General features: G+C 37.7%; 2 protein-coding genes across 2 annotated transcripts in view; both read right to left on the bottom strand.

Annotated features, from left to right (window-relative positions):
- Window positions 1-27,114, bottom strand: part of LOC134797432 (S-adenosylmethionine decarboxylase proenzyme) — a 439,106-nt gene that overhangs the window by 56,534 nt on the left and 355,458 nt on the right. The window lies entirely within an intron of this gene.
- Window positions 4,544-10,879, bottom strand: LOC134797239 (lysozyme-like). Its single transcript, XM_063769463.1, has 4 exons — window positions 10,640-10,879; window positions 6,781-6,960; window positions 6,406-6,479; window positions 4,544-5,805 (listed from the first exon to the last, which is right to left on the bottom strand). The coding sequence occupies exons 1-4, from the start codon at window positions 10,713-10,715 to the stop codon at window positions 5,659-5,661; spliced, it is 477 nt and encodes a 158-aa protein (XP_063625533.1). The 5' UTR covers window positions 10,716-10,879; the 3' UTR covers window positions 4,544-5,658.

Genomic DNA, 27,114 nt, shown 5'->3' with positions numbered 1-27,114 from the left:
GGGTGAATGCCATAATCGCCACGCTTGGCAGGCGGGTTGGCGATCGCAGTCGAGTACACCGAATTTGAGGGACGCTGCTGCCCGTCCACCGGTGGTCTTGGACGTAGTTTAAGGACATACCCGGGTCAGGTACCTATAATATTACCTGAATATTACTCTGTCCCAGCTTCTTATATCCGAACGCGTAATTCATATTGTATGGCGGGGGCTATTAAGCCTCCTCCACACTCGTGCGCGAATCGCGGCGCAAAGCCGCGAACGCGAGTGTGGAGTCCTGAACACAGACCTGCGAAATCGACTCCACACTCGCGTTCGCGGCTTCGCCCGCGATTCAGGCGCATAGTCTGGAGGGGGCTTTAGGTTAATGTTACTCTTAAATCGTCGTGGTTTAGAACTTTAGACTAGAGCAGTTAGTATAGTTCGTTTTTTAGCATTAGATAGAACTTGAAAGAAGGTAAGCGATCTTGACACGTCTTTTAATTGAAAAACACTTTTTAAAAATCAGTATTTATTACTTATGAAAGCAGAAGAATATAAATGATCGTATTAGATTCATAATTGTTAGATATTTGCCGTGACTTATTTTTAAAATGTGTTTTTCAATTAAAGACACATCAAGATTGTTTATCTTATTTCTAATGCTAAAAAAAACTAACTAGGTCCTTGTAACATTCATCGTCTGTTAAGACTATAAGGTATATAAGTATCATAGGTATATTTAACCCGTTCTATCTCCTTAATTATCCCGACTAACCAGCATACCCTGACATTAATCCTGCCAGTTGCAAATGAAGCCATTTTTCACAGTCAGCTTGTCCGATTGCGTCGGTGTTGAGAGTACCGCTTAAGGCACCTGCCCGACCACTGACAATTAGCGAGAAGTTTCAATAAATCTTTCTTTGCGATGTAGCTGTGTGTGATTGACCTCAACTCTCATCCCTATCCTTATAACATTCATTGTCTGCTAAGACTAGTACATTTAATTATTTATCCTTAAATATCTGACTAACTAGCATACGCCTGACATTAATCCTTCCAGTTGCAAATGAAGCCATTTTTCACAGTCAGCTCTTGTCCTATTGTGTCGGTGTTGAGAGTATCGCTCGGCTTAAGGCACCTGCCCGACCACTGACAATTAGCGAAAATTTTCAATGAATCTTTCTTTGCGATGTAGCTGTGTGTGATTGCCCTCAACTCTCATCCCTATCCTTATAACATTCATTGTCTGCTAAGACTAGTACATTTAATTATTTATCCTTATCTGACTAACTAGCATACCTCTGACATAAATCCTGCCAGTTGCAAATGAAGCCATTTTTCAGTCAGCTTGTCCGATTGTGTCGGTGTTGAGAGTACCGCCTTAAGGCACCTGCCTATTCTTTACGAGCGTGTGTTTTCTCTTAAAAAACATCAATAGTACACTCAGAATCTTCAATGGTTCAGTTACTTCTGTAGGAGTAGGCAATGGTCTACATTTGTAAACCATTAGATGGTGGCACGTAGTTTTGTACTATCCGTTACTATCTTACTATTAATAATTTTACACGTCGGAAGTCAGCAATCATCAATGAATTAATCTTTCTTATTTATGTACACGCGGGATCCACATCTACCTAGACTCTGACAACGCTACCTTTACACAGACTTACAGACAGGCAGTTAGAAGCATAGATACCTATACCTTACCTATAAGCTCCACACTTGACGTAGGTATGGAAACTTAGCATGGGCCGGCTCCACATGAATGTTTCTTGAGCGAGAAATTAATGAAATTGTTCGCTATTCGCTATCTTCGCCGCCGGTCAGACAGCTGCTTAAGGAGGATCTGGGACTACGTAATATGCGGTTAAGATACAAACTAGAGGAGGCTGACGTACAAATTATTCAAATATTCAGTTAAGTTAACAAAAGTGAACCTTATTTAAAGTTCGATAACAATTAGTGTTCAAAATAACCGGTGCTGTGGAAATGACTGAAAAAAAATATCGGCGTCCAAGATTATTTTGCCATTATTTTGTACAAGATTATTTTGCCACCTATTAGGCCGATTTAGACTTCTAGTTTTCCATATATATGAACAAAACTCTAAAAAGAGACATTAATCAAAATAAATGGACAGTAGAATTATCTAATTTTATCATAATTAATTAAGCCATAAGCCAAGTTTAAAGCATCTTTATTTACTGTTTCTAATTCCTTATTTACTGTAACTAAATATTCTCCATGAAGTTAAAAAGATACACGAAAAATGAAACAAGTTTAAATAAGACCTATACGTCTACCATCAGTTTTGACATTAACATACACGCTCACGTCTACGTAACTTACTTTCTATGCATCTCGCTCGTACTCGCATATGCGAGCAATAGTGCAAGCGAGATGTACAGAAAGTAAATTACGTAAACGTGAGCGTTATGTCAATGTTAAAACTGATGGTAGAGGCTCTAGTTAACAAGAGGCGGGCTTATAAAGCCTTTAATGAAAGCATCTAGTATTTATTTTTAGCAACAATTCAATAGGATCAATAGTCAAGTGGCATGTAAATATTGGCATTTTTAACTTTAATAATAATTTTAAGCATAAAAATAGTATACTATTTGCTTTTATATCGTCTAGAGCAAAATAATTTCGGCAGACGCAGAATAAATACCTAAAATGTGTTCAAAGAAAATAAACAAACCAATCTTAAAATTAACAGACGCTCATAGAATACTAATAAACAGAAGTTTGAAACGTTTGTGTGTGACAGCGCCAGCGATCGTTTCAAGTGAAATTGGCTGAAGTCGGTCCCAAGTTGGTCCTAAGTTGGTCCAACTTGGGAATTTATAGACTGATGCGGCTCCCAATGATGGATTAAGTGTGAAGTTCAGGTTGTAACTTCTAGCTATAGGGATACTACGAGTATAAACATAGCAAGATACTTAAATACTAGAGAAATTGTAATAAATTTGTACTTTTTACTAATCTAATACACACTAATGCAAAAGTGACGTTATGGTTATGTGTTTGAAGAAATGTCACTTTTGACACTGTCAGGTCATGTAGATTCATATCCTTCATATCCGGCTTCCGGTTCGAGCGCCATCTTGATGGCACGCGGCGAGATTAATTGATTCGTGTTTTGCTCATTAATATTGTTTAAAGTGTAATATCGATAGCCTATTATACAGTAAACTAACGTGGTAGTGTGCAGTGAATGGAGAATTTATCTTGAAGCACGTTTAACCATCATTTTGGAGTCTACGGCCGGTTGTCCACGTGTTTCTTGTAAAGCCCGCTATCGCTTTACAAGAGCTAAATCACCGTACACTGTCTTGTACTAACCGTACAATTTCAATCGTTTTACCCTGCTACTACGACCTTGACACTGGCGAAATAGCCCCAATGGGCTGAAGCCATAATTTTAAAAGAATGAATGAATCCTTCATATCCTGATATTAGAATCAGAATACGCCTGTTAGACAAAAAAGTATGATCAGTTTTTCAATTTCAAATATAGGTAATATTTAGATTAAATGAAAAAAAAAGTAGAGCTCTCAATAAACACTGGAGACAAGAGACAGATAATAAACTGCTTACGAAATTTAAGGTACTTAAACCGTTATATTTAGACTATCTTGTTCCTTCCAAAATAAATATTCCATTTATGCTATCTTTAGACTCTGCCATTTGCCGTTTTAATTGAAGTCACGACTTAATAAGTAGGTAGCAAGAAATAGGTGTGGTTCGTCTGTTAGCTGTCAAAAAATATTCCTATCCATTGTGTGTGTAGCTCTTTGGACACTCTTTTGCAAGGGTGTGAGGGTTCCGCATTTCCGCTACGGAAGCTCTCCATTCGCGCCCCATCCTGGGGCGGTCCTTCATCGTCAGGTGTAGGCCAGCTTTATCGCTACCGACCGTTACCCGACCCCGCGACCCCTAGCCCGGGGATTCTGTTTGAGCGGGGCCGGGTTTCGAGGCCGCAGTGAAGGTGACCGGCAGCTAAGGCAGGCTGGAGTGTGCGACGTGCGTCATGCCCATATGGGCTCCATCCGTGTGTAGTGTGATGTGGTGTCTTCTTCTTTCTTCTGTCACCTTAGTCACCTATCCATTTAAACTTCTCTGACTCCTAATCTAATTTTTCGGACTTCTTGGGTGTGGTATTTCGGCGATTCCGTGAGAATCTGACGCATCTTACACCGGAACGGATGACGCCACAGCCACAGAAAACTGTGTCGCCGAAATGATTTTTAGTCTAAAAGATTTTTAGTAGGTATTGTAAAAAAAAACTAATTTTTATAAGTGGAAAACTAGTTATTATGGTATCACATTTAACCAACTTTTAAACTTGGTAATCCCACTTTTTTGCCACTCATTTCTATTGCGTACCTAACCTCAAATCACAATAGAGGTCTTGTAGAGTTGTTCTGGTTAAAACAAGGAGCTAATGACGTACATTTTAGAAGCCCACCAAACAGTAATTTACCCTAATAGATAAATATTATTTAAATACCCTTTGCCATTGTAAATGACAAGCTTTAATGATGATTCCCACGGCCTTAAATGTCATTATCTCTGAACAAATACCGCCATCTATTTAATCATACACCAAATTAAATTAAGCGCCGCCAACACACCGACCCCACTTTAACACCTCAAGGAGCTACCTTCTATTGACGTGGCGCAAATTTCCAACTTCCTTGAATATTCATATTCATGTCATACTTGTCTTCCTTCCTCACTACCTAAAAAGTTCACCTGGAAAGGAATTTTACCTCGTTTAGCATACATCGCTGCTTTAGCAAAGTAAATACTACACTTTGTAGCGTACGGAGCGGCAGTGGATGGATGAAGTGTGGTAATTTTGGAGTGAATTATAGGGATTGATGTTAAGTGCACCTTCATAAAGGATAGTGTGTGCTCGTTCATTTTCAATGAAACTATGCTTAGACACGACATTCTTATTTAATTTTACAGCATGTTTGATGCATGTTACCATAAAGATACTCGTTAAACAGGAATTTTAAATTCTTTTTTATAAAAGCCGGTACTTGACACGAGCTTGTTACTTTGTGGCGATTGTATTTAAGTGGATACTTCATTAGCAATGCAAACTGTAATTCAAAAATACTGTGTTACGTTTAGTCTGTTTTTAAATCAAATGATCTTACACTAAAGTTTATAAATAACATAATTTACAGACATGGAGTAGGTACCTACTTAAATTAAAATTAATATAAAGCTATAAAGTCCTTACAGCTCGGTAAAGAAAATGCTGGCAGAATTTCCTCGGAATGTGAGGTCCAGTTTTTCGGTCTTCTGTGGCGTCTCTGAGTTTCTTCAACTGGCCATTAGGTGACCCTTTCACCTCACCAACGTACTTAGACCTTAATAGGGTCTCGACGTCGAATGTAACTAGGTATTTGATTTACAAGGGGGCAAAGTTTTTGTTTAACTCCTCCTGCTAATGTTTACTGCTAGTGTTGTGTAGCGTTTAGCTATTAAATAATTATCATTCAAAATCATCACTTAAAACTAAATTTCTCTCGCCAACATGAGGAAACAATCAAAAATTTCCTTCTAATTACTTTGCCAGTCTTGTGGATAAAATGAAACTTTCTCATCAGTTTATGGATATAAAGAGAGCCTTCACGAGCTGATGTAGTGAAAAATCATATTTTATAAATTGAGTGCACAATCTTGGAATCTCCGCAGCCACCGCCGCCCGTTGGCGGATCGGTTGAGCGGCGCCGTGCACCCGTACCCGCCGTTACCGTTGATCATCATGTAGTCGAAGCAGTTTGTTACGCCGTCGCTGTTGCAATCCTGAAATAAGCAAACAAAACGTTGGTTCTTCAAATGGAGGAAGGAAGGTTCGCATCGTTCAGACGCATCGTTTTCTATGGAAAGCATCACGTCATCATCTGTCCTCTTATAGAAAAGTAAGCGCCGGAAGCTCCCCGGTCTAACGTGAGTCATCCTTTACCCTTGAGAAAACCTTGGCAGGGAGAGGTAGTTACTCATAATACCAAAACCGGAACATTTGCGGGAGAAAACTCCTCTGAAACCGCACAGTACACGACCATTTATGTTCCAGGATAAAAGCATGGCGCTGCCGACGGCGCGCGATGCGGTGAAAGAAAGCAAGATGTTGAAAGTAAATAAATAAATAAGTAGTATACATTTTACGCATCTCGATTTCAAGATGTTCGTAACAGATAGGTATGTAAAGGATATGGTTATGAAAGGTGAACTACAATCCACAATCCAACCACGAGTTCCATCCATGTTTGAGCTGAGGAAGCGGGGGATGTTCTTCGCGTCATGTAGTCAGCCTTTTGACGCGTAGTCTGATCTGTTTTCCGGGCGAGCAAATCTGAGCTCTTGTGCAGAGGGTGCAGGGTGAATTTTGTCAATTTACCTTACCTTTCCAAATTTCTGCAAATAGCCTTCGACGATCCTTGAAGCGCAGTGATAGCTTCTCGCGCAGTCTTCCCACGCTGTAAATAAATAATAATAATTTTGTAATTAGATACTTAATACTAAAATGTCGCCATGTTCGTTCTTCGTCTTGCATTAATATTATAATTTGTATCATATTACTGCTTCATGTTGCAGTTTGGTAAGAAGGTTGCTAGGTTGCCTGGGCCCCTAGGCCCGGGCCTTGTGGGCCTAGAGGGAAATCCGGCCCCGCCTAGAGATGTTAAAAGGCCCGCAGTATCCGCCTGTGCAACCGAGACATCTCATCATCCTGTAGTCACGTGGCACAGGCCTGCAAATCTGCAGAACACAGACACTTACCATGATTCCTCTCAGGATCGTCCTCCGGAAGCGTGACCTTGCCAGCGTCTATCCAATACACTCTGGAGATGTTGAAAGGCCCGCAGTACCCTGCAGTGCAGCCGTGAGACACATCGCAGCCTGTAGCAACGTGGCACAGGCAGCGGTAGCACGCTTGCGACAGGTTTGAGATGTACAGGCCTGAAAAGTTTGACAAAATATTAAGTGTGTCGTCACTTTGCTTTGAATCGCGTCACTTTGAATTATTTATTACTAGCTCGTTAAGCTTCTTCTTTCTTAGCTTATTAGACATATGAAGAGATGCAAACTAGAGCCCTCTGACTGGGAGCGGGATGCAGCGCAGCGGCCCGAATGGCGGCGCCTCATTCATGATCGAGTCAGCGATTTTGAGACAGAGCGCCGCAGTGAGCTCGACAGAAAACGAGATGAGCTTAAGGCTCGGCTGCCAACCTCAATTCCCTACAACTATATAGGTGGTGCGCTGACGTGCCCATAATGCGCTCGATAGGTATTTAGCAAGAAGATAATAGGGTACGTGAGCCACCTAAGGACGCACCAGAGAGTGGATCAGCTACACTCTAATAACACGAGTTAAAAATTGCCTACTCCAGTCCAGAGCACACAGTCGCTGTGGCCGAAATCGGTCAGAAGAGCATCATCATCATCATCACTAGCTTCTTGCTTCACCCACGACTTCGACTGCATGAAATGATGATAATGATTGATAAAAAAACGACCCTATGTCCTTTAGGTGAGCCTTAGGAGGAAAATATTAATAATATAAAGGCGTTTTCCGGTCCCTGCATAGATACCATACCTACACATATTTCTGATGATGCAACGATGAAAAATACGTAAGCTCTATAAGGTATAAGTGCTCGACATGCTAATGCCCAATAGATGACACCTTGCTGTCACCTCTATTGACAATGACTTAAGTTTCAAGATGACAGACACATGTACTGGGACCATATTCTTATCAAACTTTTTTTTATAACTATCAAAAACAAAACCAATTAAGTATAATTGAAAAAGTTCTGATAAGTATGTAATTATAAAGAATCAGTGGTGTTCATAGTTCGCACTCACTAAATTAATGTTTAGATTGGACATTGATTAAATATCAATCAAATGTTATGTTGTGGTTGGAAATGGAATTTCAATTCAGTTAGACACGTGACAACTGACATCATTATTTATTGCATTACATTTCATTACAAGTAAATGTGCAATTATGGTATATATTATAGTCTGACAAAATTGGTGTATTAAAATATATAGATACATGTACATATGACCGATCCGGCCTAGTGGGTAGTGACCCTGCCGATGAAGCCGATGGTCCCGGGTTCGAATCCCGGTAAGAGCATTTATTTGTATGATGAACACAGTTATTTGTGCCTGAGTCTTGTGTGTTTTCTAAGTACATAAGTATGTATTTAACAAACCGTATTATCTTCAAAATATTCTCCTTTAGATAAGATAAGATAAGATAAGATAATCTTTATTGGTACAATACAGGTACACGTCGGATACAATTAATTTTGTACAACATAAAAAATACAAAAATATACATTACAGAGTATTTAGACAGAAAATATACACAACATAGTATAGTAATGTCATTGATTCATATAGTAGGAGAAATCATGGATTAAATCTTTCTCAACATCTAAACAAAAGTTACTTTTCGACTATTCTTTAAATAATCTCACGCTTAATCGCACATCTGTAATCCGGGACCTTGGTATCTACTTTGATGACAAATTAACATTTCATACTCATTATGAGAACCTAATCTCCAAAGGTCTCAAGCTAAATGGATTTATATCTCGCCTTACCAAGGACTTCAAAAACTTAAATGTCTTAAAATATTTATACTGTTCCTTGGTCAGAAGCACTTTAGAGTACGGATCTGTAATATGGGCACCTTACTATAAAAGTCACATTGACAGCATAGAAAAAGTGCAAAAGCAATTTCTTAATATCCTTAGCTACAGGCTCCAGCTTGGTCGCAGTCTCAGATCTTATGCCAGCAGGCTCAAGCACTTTAATATGCCATCGCTTACAAGTCGTAGGAAATGCAGCGAACTACTAATACTTTACAAAATTATACACTCCCAAATTGACTGTCCCTCTCTTCTTTCTCTTCTCAATTTTATCACACGTTACAAATCTCGCAACCCCTCGCTCAAAATATTTCAACTACAGATTTATAAAAACAACACCTCATACTACAATCCAGTGACAAGAATGTGTCGATTATACAACGAAACCGTGGCTGAGAATCCTTCCATAGACATATTCGAACGCAGCTTAGCCACTTTTAAAAATAAAATACTTAAGACTTTCTGTACATAAGCTGCGCTCGCACTCATCTTATTAGTCTAGTTTTAAAATGTTTAAATATTTTATCTTGTTTAGTTTTAGACCTAGTTTAATTAGTCTTATCTTGTTTAGTTTTTAGACCTAGTATAATTAATTAGATAACTCAAGCAATGTGTAAATCTTACTACCATTTATATAATTTTTCTTGACATCTCATCCCTCTAGCATTATATTCTAACTGAATGTTCATATCCTTCCGTGCACACATGTTTGGAGTTATAGTCCAGATCTGAACTGTTAGCTTATTAATGAAATTCCTGTAAATGTCTGTAACTTGTTTTGTGAGCCAAATAAATAAAAAAAAATAAAAAAAAATCAAGATATACAATTCTATTATATTACATTGTCATTGGTAATTCCATCATTTCATTAAAAGTATAAAAGCTTTTTGAGAGCAGCCACGATTCTAAACTCTTTTTAAAGGATTTGTGGGACGGGGCATCTCTTATGCTATCTGGGAGGCGGTTGTATATCGCAGGGCCTGTGACGTAAACCGACTGCTCTGACCTTGTGAGTTTGTGAAGCGGTGCAACTAGGCGGTCTCGATGTGAATTACTTCGTAGATTATGTGACGTCACTATGCCTTTACGTTTAAATTTATTTATATTTGAGTGGGTAAAGGTCGCTATTTGGAGAATAACTAGGCTTGGTAGGGTTAAAATGCGTAGGTTTTTGAAGTGATCGCGAACAGATTTATCACTGCGGATACCCACGACGCCTCGCACTGCGCGCTTCTGCATTCGAAAGGCACGGTCGAAATCCGATGCTCGGCCCCACAGCTCAGTGCCGTACGATAGAATCGAATGGACGGTGGCAAAATAGCAAGATCTAACTGTAGCCCTGCTAGCTGTAGATGCAAGGCGCCGCAATGCGTAGCATGCTCGGCCTAGTCGTGCACATACACCATCGATATGTTCCCGCCAAGAAAAGGAGCTATCGAGCACAAAGCCGAGGAGTTTAGTGGTCGTAACTTGTTCTATTTTTGTGCTCCCTGCGTTGATCTGCATTTCAACACTTTAGTTTTGATAGACAAAAAAATGGGTCAAGCTTAAAAGTACAATTCTAGCTAATATGTAACTTAGCGTCACTTGCACCATTCCACTAACCCGGAGTTTATCGGTTAAACCGTTAACCCGGTGTCGAAATGTACTGGTAACCATGGCAACTCCAGGTTTAACCAGTTAACCCCGGGTTAGTGAATAGTGCAAGTGATGGCCCTTATAAGTGTCTTTTTGACTCTATAAATTGCTTTAACTAAATTCAGAGTGAAGTGTCAACAGTGCCATGATATTGAATATATAGATGGTCAAGCAAATCTTGTCAGTAGAAAAAGGCGCCAAATTCAAATGTTCTATGATGCGATATCCCTTAGCGCCTACATTTTTCAAATTTGCCGCCTTTTACTACTGACGAGATCTGCTTGACCAACTATAGTTCAAGTACAAGAAAAATAAGTAGTGTACAGACTTACCAGTGGAACCTGTTATGCAGTAAAAACCCAGCATTACACCTATGAAAGGAAACAAAACTTTAATAAACCTTCTCATCTTTAAAAACTGACCGAATCACTGAACGCAACGTTTCGTAAAATCGAACACCAAATTCGAAATTTAAATATTTTCCCGCGCTCCTACTCGTTTTAATTTTAAGTCACTGGCCGTAAAGGTTTTAAAAATAGATGGAGCTCTATGGTCAACAACCATCTGCCTTTCAAGGCATAGTTAAACTGTTTTGTTTTATCATAAATACGAGAAGCGCGTTTTGGATCAGGTTTCTGCGCAAGAAACTGGTTTGAATGTTAAAAGTAGACGTATTCTGACTTTAAAAATGCGAGTATTTATGTTTATTTGACTTTTCTCGCAGTTCACGCGCGCACCAATATATAAGTAGGTACGAGCGAGATGCACTGTTGTTATTGTGAAGTAAATTTCAAATCAAGTTGCAATGTGGTTCTAGGTTAAGTTGGCTGCTTCGTACTTGAACGATCAATCAATATCAAAAAGGTTAATTAATAATTATAGTTTATTAAGCCATTTCCGTCAATAAAAATTGTGGCTTCCCAACACTCAAGTACTTAATTCTGTTTTTGTAGTCTGTATCTTTAGGTATTTAAATAAAAGTAAACAAACTATTTGTACATTTTCGGGTAGTTATAACATTTATTGGTTAACCAACCAAATACAAAACCGCCTGAATCAGTCACTGAATGACCTGACTTTAACCCACATTATTTGATCATGTAATGTTTTCATCTACCCTCAGCTGGCTTAAGGAGTCAATTAAGGGTAGATTTTATTTACTTTTATTTAAATACCTAAAGATACAGACTATAATTAAACAGTAACTACACTTCATGGAAATGGCCTGAAATACATTTAAATTCGAGAGCTTTCTACTTAACAAGCTATCTGCCGATTCCAGTCACAGAGCACACGAGGACATGCCAGTAATTCATCTTGGCACGAACCTCAACGCGACTGACAGGGTCGGTGCCAACTCGTTAGGCTGTGGCCAGTGAGTAGCGTGACACAAGTTATATTTAGGCTAGGTTCACACGGCATAATTTTTTCCCGTATACCGTATACAGGATTTTATCGAATACCGTAGTGACAGCCAAATTTGTAAGGAAACGTTCAAAGTCGTTCACACGGCGTCTATGCGGGAAAGCCGTCTAGCCGTCTGAACGATTTGGAACGTCTCTATACAAATTTTGCTGTCACTACGGTATTCGATAAAATCCCGTATACGGTATACGGGAAAAATTAACGCCGTGTGAACCTAGGGTTCCGTACCCAAGTGCCATTTTCTTAATAATTTTTACAAACGTTTGAGTTTGCGCGTCAAAGCTAAAGGATAATAGGGTCAATTTTTGAAGAGGGTGTTTTTTCGACATTTGTATGGCAATTTTTTATTTTTGGAAAATCTGATTTATAATCATCGTTTTAGAAAGGGTTTTTAACAACAAAAAATATACTGTACGAGGCACCACTCTACTTTTTATAGTTAGCTAGATATGGACGTTTTAATATTGACATTTGTATGGCACTATTTAGCCATTTATAAGGCGCTTTTGACACGTATATGGCATTTTTTCGACATTGTATGGCAGTATCAACATTTTTATGGCACTATTTATTGTTTTTGTGTCATTTTTAAGACTCTGACAACATTTGTATGGCACCTTTTCGACATTTGTATGGCAGTATATCGACATTTGTATACCACAATCGACATTTATATGGTCAAATTAGCCGTACCAATGTCGCCATACAAATGTTGCCAATAATATTTTTTTGCGAAATTTCCTACACAGTATAACCGATTCACTTATTTATTTTACGATATATTTTAACACTGTATTTGTAACTATTATTGTAAAATACACATTTTTATTTAGACAGTATACCAACATTGCCAATTAGAAAACACAGGCGTAAGAGGTCATGCTTTAAAACTGTTTGAAAACTACCTTTTTAATAGACAACAACGTACTGTTATTTCAAAATATTGTAAAAATTCCAAAACAATTGTAAAATATCAATCAGAATATGAGATAGTAAATACAGGCGTGCCTCAGGGTAGCGTTCTTGGACCTCTTTTATTCTTGGTTTACGTGAATGAACTCCCGAAGGTAGTAAATGAACTCTGCGTACTATTTGCCGATGACGTAACGATACTTTTTTCTGATGCAAAGTCAAATGTCTCAAATTTAGAGAACAACATAAATTGCACATTAAGGAAAGTTATAGAATGGCTAGGAAAACTAAACCTAAATGTAAATTTAACTAAAACAAATGTTATGCAGTTCAGAAGTTACAATACAATCCCGATGACATTAAATATTAGCGAAGCGGGGGTAACCATCGAAACTGTGGACAGCATTAGATTTTTAGGAGTAAACATTGACCCACATCTAAACTGGAAATCCCATATAGAAAAAATCAATAAAAGCATATCTAGTCAATGCTACGCTTTATCTATACTATCTGAAACATGCTCGGAAGAAATCACTAGAAATGCATATTATGGGAATATCTATCCGTTGCTTACCTATGGAATTATCTACTGGGGAAATTCTACAGATGTCCAGTCTACTTTTATCCTACAAAAGAGGTGTCTACGAACCATTTACCGTATTAATATTAAGGAAGCACTATCACATAGAGCCTACTTTAAGGAGAAAGAATTTCTTACGCTAACTGGAATTTATATTTTAGAATTATGTAGTTTTGTAAAGAATAACGTTGAATATTTTGTTAAGAAATCGGAAACTAAAAGTAACTTGCGTAACCAATATAAGCATGATTTAGTTCGTCCTAGAGTAAAAACCTCCATTTTTAAAAACAGTATATATATAAATGCAATAGATATATTTAATAATCTCCCCGATGAACTTAAATGTCTAGAGGGCAATCAGTTTAGATATAAATTAAAACATTGGCTAATACAGAGAGCATTTTACAACATTAAAGAATATTTTGAATATGATAGAGATATGTAATATTGTATAACACTTAGCTTTTAAGTCACGAAAACTAACTATTAGTTCTAGGTAGTACCTAACTAATTAACTAACTAAGACATAATTTGCATGTAAATATAGGTATTAAGTAGATGTAAGTAAACATTGCACGCCCATGTCGGGTAACTGTTGGGACAATGTTCTTGTATAAATGTCATCTTATGTACACAGTTTGTCAATAAAGTGTTTCTATTCTATTCTATTCTATTCTATTCATTTTAAGCGTCCTTACAAATGTCGTTGTAGTTGTACCAAAATATATCGAAAGAGATTCTTGGCTGTTTTTATATAAATAAAACTGCTTCCACGTCCACATTCGACGTTAATCGACGCCCAACTAACCGCACTATTGCGTCGTAAATTTAATTTAACCGTTATTCAATAGACAAAGAAAATTTCGGGGGGTATCTTTAAGACATAACAAAACAAGTGCCGCGCGGGACAACGATAAAAAGGCTTCTCTTGTTTTATTGAATAACGCATTAAATTATCGAAATTATTCTCTTTATGAAAATATAAAGTTATTCATAATACGTTGCCTACATCCAAAGTTATGATGTTTTTTATTGCGCTATGCCGCCACTGTTTTTATTGGGTGTGTTCCGCCACTGGGACACGCAAAAAACGGCAAATTTCGCCGTTTTTGGAACTTCAAATGCGATTTTGTCAGAAACAAATAATATTTAAGGTACAGTTGTATATTTTATTTAAAGTTCACAATACATTGGATGAAAATATATATGTCGTAGGCAGATCGTAATGTTGCTGTGTAATGTTTTGACGATAGTCACATTAAACCAATAAATAGGTAGGATAGGTTCGTTAGGTTGCTTTAGATGCCCGAAGGGCTAACTGCCCAGAAATAGGAGCCCCGCGTAGCGGGCCTCCGTCGACTCAGGGATCGAGTCAAAGATTTTCACGTTTCACGATATGCCTAAGAATTTCACGATATGCCTGATCTTACGATCGGCCGCCGACATATACATACCCAGTATTTTAGTCCTATGGAATTCGAGTTACAGCCGTGGGACAGCAAAAAATGCCTATTTGAAAATTGACCCAAAGATAGATAATATTTTTTTTTAGTGATATGAATATAGCTTAATTTTTTTAATTGACAGTTTGTAGGAGACGTTAAAGTAAGAAAATATTACAACTAGGAAACAAATCATTTTATTTTATTTACTTTGTCAAGGTATTTATGGCCCACCCTGTAATGTAGAGTTAGACCAAGAAAGTCTGCAGCGATTTTGATAGCCCAAAGTGCAAGTGTCATTTATACGTCATAATGTCATAGAAGTTAGACGTTAAAAAAATAACACTTGCACTGCGTGGGCTATCAAAATCGCTGCAGACTCTTCTTGGTCTAAGAGTCTATGACCAAATTATTCGTCCGTGCCGCTTACCGCTACGCTAATCGCTTCAGCCTAAACGCAGCCTTAGCGTTTGACTACTAATGCTGTTTGCACTCGCCGCTAACGAAGAGCGTTTAGCTAGTAGCCGTCGTCACTAACTTCATGAGGCCACGCTCAAGTTAATAGACCAGGCCGTGTAGCCAACATGCCAATCGCTTACGCTCCGTAGCGATCGAAACGCAACTGTCACTGTCGCACTAATATGGAAGAGTGATAGAGAGACACAAAGACGGTGTGGATGAGGAGGATTTCACACTGGTATCAAGAAAGAAGAAGGCTCGCACGGCGCCTCTTAAGACTCAGTGTGGTACCGCCGAACCGGCTAACTCTGGCTTGGGGGTTGCTACACCGAGTAAGGCGCTATATGTGTCGCGCCTGCATTACACCGCCACGGCTGCTGAAGTGGTGGAGTACGTACACAAGAAGACCGGTTACTCGCTGAGGGTGTTCCAGCTTCGATCGCGCCACTACGTGCACTTCAACTCTTTTGTGGTGCGCGTGCCGCGACCGCTGCAGGAGACCATCGAGTGCGCCGACTTCTGGCCGAAAGGTGTCGTGTTTCGGAGGTTCCGGGGCAAACTGCCGAATCCGACACAAGAACAGCCGATTCAACGGAGCCATGTCGTTTTGTCGCATAAATAGTGTTTAGTTTTTAAGTTTATAAAATATATATGTATGTTAGTCTGTAAGGTATTTGTAATATGGGCCTTTTTGCCTGACTTAAATTTTAAATAAATAAATAAAGCGTTACGTTGTCGAAGCGATAGCGATTGTAACCTTGGCTAGGCCGGCTGGATGTCTAGAACTGTGTCGTATGCATAATTATTAGACCACAGTTTAGCTTCTGAACCTTGTAAGCAAGTATAGTGGTGTTCCTAGGCTTCAAGGAACCCGATATTGCCAGGCAGAAATGTGGTGCCGTTACGACATAGTTCAAGAGATCCTGAGGGCCTACCGCGAAATCGGGAATAGAAACTTCGTTATCTTGCTCTATCACTCTTGCATATTCGAGCGATAGAGAGGCAAAAAGAAACGAATAAATGAAAGAAACGCCTAACGTTCCGAATAAGTTCGATTCGAATTTTCAAATGTCAACCATCGGCCACGGCGTGGTCAAATCAAATTCGGTTGTTATTTCGTTGCGTGTTGCGTTTATTTAGAAAATGAATACGTCAAACGAAGATTAAAGCCTGACCAGTAATATATGATCATTGTCAAGATGGCGCTGTTATCCTAAATGGTGACAGTTTGGTGACAGATCAGTATATAGTATGAAAAAAATAGTTCTAGTGAAATTCCGCAACATGGCGCGCCATCATATATTCCTGGTCAGGCTTTATATTTCCTCTGTTTCGAGGCAGCTTGCACTAAATATCTTTGTTTGTAGATGACAAAATACTTCTCCATAATACCTAATATTTGTATAGTTACAAAACAAAGAAACAAAAGTCATAATAACCCAAACGGCTTTCAAAAAGTAAACACAAACTCGTAAAAAGATTCCCTTATTCCTTCAAACAACACAACAAAACAAAATCTTAAAAACTTGGACGCTAAAAAGTTATCACCCATTTCTAATATTGTCATTTCCGTGGCCATTCTTCGTCCGTACCATCATTACCGTGTCCACTTTTGTCATTCGCGTGGCCCCCGCTCCCCTTTCCATCATTTTCCAGTGCAAATATTATTTTGCGGTTCGCAAATTGAACTAGATTCATTCTCGCCGTTATTACAAGGTGAATAAGACTGAATTTTGAAAATGAGAGCAAATTTAAAAAAGACTTGATGATATATTTTTTTGCGGTCTTTCTCATTTCCACTAATGAGATTCAGCGATATCGCTGCTTTACTCTGATAAAATCCGTTTCGCACTCTGTTTTAAAATTAACGTGACATAATTTGGTAGCGTCTCATTTACTTGTGAACATTTTCTCTTCAGGAAAAGTAGAAAAAGAGTATATGTTCCAGGAAATTGGGTTTTTTATATGCGGTACTTACTGATAATGCTTTGACCAACTTAAAATGACAGATGGACAATAGATATAAGATGACAAGTATTATAGAAAGAGTAGAGCAAGTAAAGCCGTTAAAGTTTTATATTATTTTCTTGTATGTGTTTAAGAATAATTCCAGTGATGGGAGGATCCATACATAATGATTTATGATAGAAATACTTAAGAACCTAAAATTAGCCTAATAATTAAGTAGTTAATTTAATTTTTATAACTTTCGCGTTTTGAACACATATTAGGTAACTCACATTTAAATGGACGGGTCTATCGCGAATTTATTTTATTACCTTTATTTACCGACGTTCCGACACAGGTTTCACTGGTCGTGGTCGCGGCTAATGACATTTTGTTGGGACATCAGTCCAATAAAATGTCAAAACAGGGATTTGTGCAACTACCCGACGAAAAGTGTATGGAAAAGTTTGGGGACATCACATTTTCAAACCACTCACTACACATCATTTTTATTATTGTCAAATAGTCTAATACTCACAATCCACACATCCGAAGATAGATCCCTTGGCTTTAACTTCTGTATCACTGGTTCCCAAGTTGGCGATAAGTTAAATCCATCCTCCCTATTAAAATTTCCCTATTAAAATTGGTTGCGTCGTTCAAGGAGAGGTTAAAGAAGCTATGGTTATCTGATTTGACTGATTAATTTGTCTATATTTCTATTGTATAGTTGCTTTATATCTTTCTAATTCTTTCCAATTTTTAGTGTATTTTTCCCATTCCTTTTTGTGTAATATATGTATGTTTATCCTATAAATTTTGTATGTATTTATATCCTTTATCTTTCTGGTACCTTGTTGTACATTTTGCTGCATTTGTCACCCTCTTTTCACTTTCTCCTCTCATCTACTCATAGATTAACTGGAAGAGATCCCTCAAAGCGATAAGTTCGCCTTTGTACTTCCCCAGCCTTTTTGGCGTCCACTCATAGCACGTCTGGTCTCATAGGAAATATCTTAAGGGCTTTGCCCACAAACTGTGAGATTGCGGGCTTTGAGGATGCCAAAAATGCTTTTAAAATTGCTTGCCCAGGCAAACAATTTCCAGACAACCCAAATTCACAAAGGAGTTGGGATAATGTTTACTGTGATTTAACTTACAATACTCTCCTAAACAACTGTACAGGTCCAGACCGCGCGAGGCTTTTGGCGGTCGGAGCCCGGGAAGCCGGTTACTGGCTACATGCCCATCCTTCGCCCAATACTGGTACTTTCTTGGATCCGGCCTCCCTTAGACTGGCGACTGGTTTGCGACTCGGGGTTTCGGTGTGTACGCCACACATATGCTCTTGTGGCACGGACGTGGACCGACTGGGACACCACGGATTATCTTGTCAAAAAAGTGCAGGCCGTTTTTCGAGACATGCGTCGCTTAATGACATAGTCCGTCGGTCTCTTGCCGCCATCAATGTGCCTGCTCTTCTTGAGCCGACTGGCATTATCAGAGATGATGGCAAGAGGCCCGATGGAGTGTCCTTAGTTCCTTGGAGCTTGGGACGGATGTTGGTGTGGGATGCTACCTGCGTAGACACACTGGCACCGTCCCACCTCCAACGGACTACTGTAAAAGCGGGCGGAGCGGCGGAAAGCGCCGAAATTCTAAAACGTAACAAATATAAGAGCCTCGGTAGAGAGTACCATTTTGTACCATTTGGTGTTGAAACTCTAGGTCCATGGGGTCCCAGCGCGCATAAGTTTTTTTTTTTTTTTTTTTATTTATTCTATAGTAAAATCTTACATTGAATCAAACAGAAAAGTGCCGTGAAACCCTATCGGGTTTGTACCGACACAACATTCGTGGATAGGTACATTTTACATTAAACATTGTTGTGATACATAGGATAATCAAAAGTTATATAAAATTACTTAAGTTCTACAATAAATAAATTAGCGGGTAAAACTAAATAGCCCACTCGAGTACGCAACCGGCCGTTCATTCCTTATCGCTGTGCGGTTTACGTGTCAAGAAAGTCTTAAGCGGCTCCGGTTTTCCTTAAGGCGTATGCCATTAATTGAGTAAGGCGTTAATTACAATAGATCGAACGAGTTTGAGTATGCACCGAGTGGGGCGTGCAGCGGTTACAGGATGATCTAATTTATTCAGTTAAAAACCTCTGGTAAGAATATTACAGTTATTGATAAATATATTAATTATGTAGTTAATATTAAGATTTTTTATTATTATTACGTTTTAACATTGTTTATTTAATATTGAAATGGAGACCAGATTGAGTAATATATAAATACGTATGTATATATATATATATATATTGAATGCTTTATGTAGATAGGTTTATGTTGAGACGCCATCAAGATAGTAATTATTTAGTAAATTCTTTTTATTTTTCTCGTTTATAGTGTTTTTTAAATTTATGGGTAGTTCGTTATATAGCCTTGGTGCTATATATGCTATTGTTCTTTCTCCGTATTTATTGTTACTGTTGATAGTTGTAACTTTCTTTTGAGAAATCTTTCTTATATGTATTTTTGATTGAATAGGTTTCATTATTCGTTTGTTATGAATGTTTTCCATTAAAATTAAGAATTTTATTTTACATTGAATGGGCATAACTTTACAAAATTTAAACAGTTTGCTATAGTCGTCTCTAAATTGATCTTTTATTTTTCTGGGAACTATTAGTTTTAGTAATCTTAGTTGTAGGTTGTATATTTTATCTAAGTAGCTTTTGAATGTTCTGCCATAGCTTGTAAGCCCATATGCTATGATTGATTCAGCTAGTGCATTGTACATGTTTATTAGTATTTTGTATGGTACTTTATATCTAATGACTGAAAACTTGGAAAGGATTGCTCGCAATTTATCGCATAAGGCATCAATGTGTGGACCCCAATTAAAGCGTTCATCTATAATAACCCCAAGATATGAGGCTTGATTAGTCTGCTGTATTGTTGGACACGAGCATCTAGGAGAGCTTTCGTTCAGGGTATGAAGACAATTATGGTTGTGAGCTATCAGGTTAATATTCATTGGTGCTAATCTACGACTTGAACAGATATGTATTAGCTGGGTTTTTTGGGCGTTCAGCACAAGTCCTGCATCATGGGACCACTTGCTTATGGCGGTGAAGTCAGCTTGCAGTTTCTTAAGGGCCACATTTAAATTTTTGTCCGATATGACCAAACACGTGTCATCTGCATATTGGTAGATGGAACAGTGTTTGATTACGCTACCCGCATCATTCACGTACGCTAGATAATGTAACGGACCGAGTACTGATCCTTGTGCTGTGCCGATTGTCACGTCAACTTCTTCGCTCATAGAATTACCTATTTTAACTTTATAATTTCTGTCGCTGAGATAATTTTTACACCAGTTAAGTACAGGTCCCCTTATACCAGTGTTATCTAATTTTTCTATTAATAGATCATGCTTTAGCGTGTCAAAGGCCTTACTATAGTCTATCAATACTAGGAGCACATGTTCTTGATTATTTAAATGAGTATTTATTTCCTCTGTGAACTCTGAAAGAAGCAATGTTGTACTTTTTTTGGGCCTAAATCCGAATTGCCTATCTGTAAGTATGTTGTGTGAGTCATAGAAGTTAAATATTAAGTTAGATATATATTTTTCAAAGATTTTGTCAATTATTGGTAAAATTGTAATAGGTCTGTAGTTTTCATAGATGTCTGTCTGTCCTTTTTTATAAATAGGTCTAACGATTCCTGCTTTTAATTCTTTAGGGTATATTCCGGTCATTACGCTCCTGTTAATTAGGTTTGCTATTGCATTAGAGATGTACTTACTTGTCAGTTTTATGTCAACGGGACGTATGGAGTCGCAGCCTGGGCCTTTGCGCTGGTCTATACATACGGCTTATTATTTTGTGAAGATCGAACTCATTACATGTTTTATAATAGATTGACTTATCAGAATGTCGTGTATAGCTAGCTTTATTTAATATCGTTTTGTCACACTGAGGTACTGTAACACAAACTGAGTTGTGAAAAGATTTTGCGAAGTTGTCGGCAATATTTTTTTGAGTGAAATTATAAGAACTAAATGCTTTATCTATTATATTTTCAATTGTATTTTTATTCCTACCAGTTAGTTGATTTAGTATTAACCATAAGTTCCTAGGGTTATTTTTACATTCGTTAATTTTATCGTTTATAAATTTGTTTTTAGAATAATTAATTTTTTTATGTATTTTATTTCTTTCTCTGTTATATACTGATCGTAGGATTCTGTTAGTCGGATCTTTTTTACATTCTTCATACAACCAATCTACCTCATTACATTTGTCCCGTATTTTTTTTGTTACCCATTTTTCTTTATTTCGTTTTGATTTCGTTGATATTTTGATCTTTTCGGTACATTTATCATATATAGTTACGAAGTTACTTTTTATGAAGTTATATATTTCTAATGGACAGTTCATTTCATTTGTTCGGTGCCATGGAACGCGCTTAAGTTCTTCCAATACAAGTTGCGTGTTTATTTTTGCGATTATTTTTGAATCATCCTGTAGTCGCTTCAAGCCTGCGAACGTTACACAAATCATTCGGTGATCCGCCAGAACAGTGCCGAGCGCCCCGGAGTAAAGGTCTTCTCTGTGATTTTTTATGAATGCGTGGTCAATACAAGATTGCGTAATTTTACCGTTATATTCTTCTATCCTTGTGAAGTCTGATATAGCACATAGAAGACCTCTCTCCGATAACATGCTTAGGTACATGTTCTTTATGCTGCTATCTGTTTTTAAATCTATGTTCAAGTCCCCAATAAGCATGAAATTAGGTCGCGACTCGTACCGTCTAAGTATACATGTTAAGTCGTGTGTTAAAAACAAGTGTTTACTTTTGGAAGGTGGTTTATACAGTGCACACAAAGTTAAATTAAAGTTGTTTTGTGTAGTAATGGTTCCGATTAAGTTTTCACAATATAAAGTGTTATATGTGTCTATTTTTAATTTATGTTTGTTTTGTACATATAATATAATCCCCCCTCCACGTTGATTTTTTCGTAGCTTTGTGTGCATTGTGTACCCCCGTAAATTAAATAGTGAGCTAATTCCCTCTGAGATGTTGGCTTCGGTGACAATAATAACGTCTATTTTAGTTCGACAATCATTTATACAGCATTCTAATTTCGAAAAATTCTTTATCATAGATCTTATGTTAATATGAATACAGGTGAAATTTAGACAGGCGTTAGGTATATGAGAAAAATAGTTACATAGGTTCGGGCAGTTAAATAATTCAACGATATTAGTATTAAAAGTAGCCATTAATTAAACAATATTTAGTAATAGGTTAGTGGTACGCAGAAACAATTTTTTTTTTCTGTAAATACGTACTCAATGCAGTTGTTTTATGTCTTCCTCAAATCTTATGACGTGGATTTTACTCTTTTCGTCCTGGCGTACCATTATCCTACCTTCTCGAGTTGCCCAGATAAATTTGTATTTGCTATTAAGAGCGGCTTTCGCTTGATACAGGAGAGTTTTGTTATATGTTGTTAGTGAATGTCTTACATATATTTTATCGTTTACGTGTTCGGCAGCTGATGATGATGACTCTTCTATAACATCTGCTATTGTGGGGCGGGTACTCCGGGCAGCTTGAACCCATTTGGTAGGATCGGCGGTTTTCTTCAATTTAATTAACAGGGTGTTGTCGGGTTTTCCGAGTTTAGTTTGTCTTTTTGTGTACTTTACCATGGTTTCATCCAAATTTAGTTTCTTGGCGAGGTTTGTGCAAATTTTTTGGGAGTCTTCATTTTGTTGGAATGGTATTCCTACCACTTCGATGCAATTTAGTAGTAGTTTTTGCTCGAGTTCGCTACATCTTTGTTCAGCGGCCATCACTTTTGTTTGTAGATTTTTGTTGCTGTTAAGTAGGTATTCATTTTTCTTTTCTAGAGTTTTTATTCTGTCCTTCGTTTCCTCTATTTCTTCATTGAATTCATCCACTTTATCACTACAAAAATCTATAGATGTTTGCAGCTGCGTAAGTTGTTTTTTGACGGCCTTCTCAATATCGACCGATATGTTCTCCAGGAGTTTCTTAACATCCAAAGGTATGTTATTGTTTTTGCTTTTATGAAACAAGTTGTTGTAGCTGTCGTTTTCTTGCTCTTCTTCTTCAGGGACAATGAATGATGATCTTCGCGGGGTTATCATCTTACAGCCCTCACATACCCATTCCAAGTTGTCCGAGGCTCGTATAGCAGCAATTTGCTTGTTAGTGAGGTTGGCGCATTCCGTCGTAGCATGAACAATATAGCTACATTTACTACATTCAAGGCCAGGTCCTTTTTTATTTATGCATTTTTGGCACTTTTCACATTTTGGAAGTTTTTTAGTAGGAGGCATGATTGAGGGTAGATCAAAATTTCACTTATCACAGTGTACCACAACTGACTCTACCGACGTTCAGACCGCGAATGAGTTGTTCGCAGAAATCGCGAAGCGTCTGGTTGACGTAACTGGTGACCGAAGAGCTGGCGGCTACCTCGCACAACGTATCAGCATTGCGATACAGCGAGGAAATGCCGCCAGCATCCTTGGTACAATGCCTCAAGGGCCTATTTTAGATTTAAGCTAGTTATTAATTTCGTTTAGTAGTACCACTGTATATATATTGTATGTAAATAAATGTTTTAATCATTGTATGTTATTTTTAATATGTCTTTTAGTACAATAAAGAGTTTACAAAGAGAATACAACATTCAGCCACAAATCAATATAATTATCATGAAGTTGACACTACCGTGGCATCGCAATTTTCCAGGCGACCAGCCAACCTGTCACTGCAGGAACATGCTTGTATAATATTTTGCAAATATACATCATCGCGGTTAAATTATTTTAGACAGTATTTTATGTTTAACGAAATACATACTGCAAAAATTAACTTAAAGCCTCTCAAGTATAACTCTAAAGGGGCCCACAGATTACCAGTTTGCCGGATGTTATCAGCCTGTCAGTTAATCGCAAAAGGTGACAGTTCCCAACAAGTGACAGGCTGATATCGTTCGGCGAACTGGTAATCTGCACCCTTAAAATTTGGTACCGATTTATATTTTAGTACGTATACGTACCAATTAATTTCGTATTACCAAAGACATATGTAACTTCGTATAAGACGAATAAAGTCTAAGGAAAAAACGTGCCTCGGAATTCAAGTAAAAGTCATTCTCGAATAGATGCCGCACACATCTTTAGGCTATCCTCGGCTAGATGGCGTGACGACACCGTTTCATATTTAACAATTTTAACACATAGATATCAGTGAATGAACATGGATCAAAATGATATAAAAATAATAAAATCATTTATCCATATATATACATTTTTTGATAACTTTATACGTTTTCATTTTGAGTTTTAGTCGTGTGTCGATAGATGGCAGTAAATTTACAGTGACTACAAAATTTACAATGACAGGACCCCTCTATACTATCTATTCTTTTTGGTATTACCTAATATGTATTTACATACATACGTACTTATTAATTTCACGTAGGTACAGATTGTAAATACGTAGAAGCGAAATGTATTGAGCTATCCAGCCGTATTCGAACAATGAGATACGTCAACTACTAGATATTGAAACGATATCCCCGGGTTGGATATGTCAGTGTCAAACAAGTGTCATAAGTGACGTATTTGTTTGAAGAAACGACAATTTTGACACTTTTTTGACACTGACATATCCAATCCATATCGTTTCAACAATTCTCTTTGGTTTCAACATCTAGTAGTTGACGTATCTCATTGTTCGAATACGGCTGATCGTGCATTTGTGTGATTTTGGTGGTAGTAAAAGTTTATTAGTGAAGATGACCGTAGTTTCATTGGGTGTGTAATGATCCGTATAACGATTTTTGATATATTTTCAAAAGATATAACAATTTTGATATAATTTCATGGTGTATAATCACTTAAGCGATATAATGAACTTTTGATATAACAACAAAATACCTATTTTCATGGGGTATAATGCTTAATCGATATAACGTTTACTGGATATAATGTATTTATGGTATAATGTATTCTAATGTATAAAAATAACGAAGCGAAATGTGTCGAGGATTTCCATTACTAATTCCTAAAAAAAGTAAAGTAATAAAAAAAGTCGGTTCTGGCTGTAGGGTCGCAGTTCTACCTAACACTCCTCCTCGCTTCGCTCGTCGTCGTTCCTAACTGAGACCTGCCTTAAGTTCGAATACGTAGGTTGTTATAATAGTAGTAAATATTACAAATTATACCAGTACAACATTATGCCAACTGAGCGTTATATTATATCGAACATAATTATATCACATATATCTTATACGCTGTTAGATTAGAAGTTGTTATATTACAAGTTCATTATACATGACGATAGTTAGACTCTCTAAGAATATACCATGTATCGTTATAGCAAAAGTGCATTATGTCCCTCAATCGTTATATCGACTAAAAATATGTCAAAAGTTGTTATATGGACCGTTACGCACCCGTTTCATTGACGTGTGCTACGTGTGCTACGCATGAAACCCGTAGCGTAGCCAACAGCGTAGCACAATTTTTCCGCTACGAAGCGATTACATCAAACGCTCCAATTCATACGATTAGACTCTGGCCACGCTAAATAATAAGCTAATTTTGCAGTGTGCATACATATTGATATAATAAATATAAATATAGTTCGTTTACATATTATTGCAATATTAGATAGCATAGGAACCCTAGCATTTCGGAAGAAAAAGTTAATTAACTACCACTACTTTAGAGGTTATCTCGATCCTGCGCAGTTACTGACGCGAAGCTGAAGAAGATCCGCCGTCACACTGTCTTCCCAGCGATACCTAGGACGACACACCGTACGGCTACCACGGCCCGATTCGAACTTTAAGATACGTCAATTAATAGATCTAGAAACGATATGGATTAGATATGTCAGTGTGAAATGTGACATTTCTTCTAACAAAAACGCCACTTTTGACACTGACACATCTAATCCATATCGTTTCTAGATCTATTAATTGACGTATCTTAAAGTTCGAATCGGGCAGCCAGTCGGTCGTCCCAAGAACGCCCTCAAGTCATCAAGTTGTGATACTGTCATTTATGAACTGCGGTAAGATCCCAGCAAGTTTATGCGGGACGGCCGCATACAGAGCGCCGGTTTATGCAGATGCGCGGTTGTCACTCAAATAAAATAAACATCGCGAGTTTTTCTTTTACACTTTCTGGGGTGGGGGGGGGGGGGAGGTCAAGTTCCTAAATTAAATATTGTAACGTAGACATGTTCTTAAATTTTAAATTAATAATTTTGGGTTGATTTCCTTTTCTTATTTCAACGATTTTAACAATATCCCAAACTAACTCGATTGGTTGCACTTTTATGCATAATCTGTTGCACTTAGATGCACCTCTTGATGTTTATCTGTGGTCGGGGTTGTCATAAAAATAAAAATAATTGCAACTTGAGATATTTATGTTGTCACTCCAGGAAAACTTTGTATGAGTTAGGTATGATTTGTTTAAATACAAGAGAATTTAGATATAAAACAAAACATAGTAATTACAGACTTCTAAAGGGGGTCTGGAATGAAACGTTATTAGATTTAATGATAAAAATATATTTCTTAGGCTCAGGAGTGAATTGTTAAATAAATCAGTAAGAAATTTCGTAGGATTTGTGTCTTCAAGGGATTGGCACCCTACTTTTGTTTTGTCCCTTTGTACTCAACATATGAGGAGGTCATTCTGAGATGACATGCACATTTGATGTGTGGACCCCTCCGGGGACGCACGCTCGCATGAGCCCTATTTGTGGTAAGACCACACATTCGACATGGTAGTCAAAATGGTGGAAGCAGTTCGAGTCCTTCGGTGTGTTCCACTGAGTAAGTATAAGTGGAATTTAATTGAGATAAATTCCACAATGGCGCGAAACGTTGTGGGTTTGTTCTTAACCAGGTTTTTGGTTCTTTACACAGTTGTCTTCTACTCGAGGGAAGGGAGCGCTCC

Source organism: Cydia splendana, chromosome 15 (genome assembly GCF_910591565.1).
Source record: "Cydia splendana chromosome 15, ilCydSple1.2, whole genome shotgun sequence".
Lineage (NCBI taxonomy): Eukaryota > Metazoa > Arthropoda > Insecta > Lepidoptera > Tortricidae > Cydia > Cydia splendana.
This window is presented reverse-complemented; position numbering and strand designations above follow the sequence as displayed.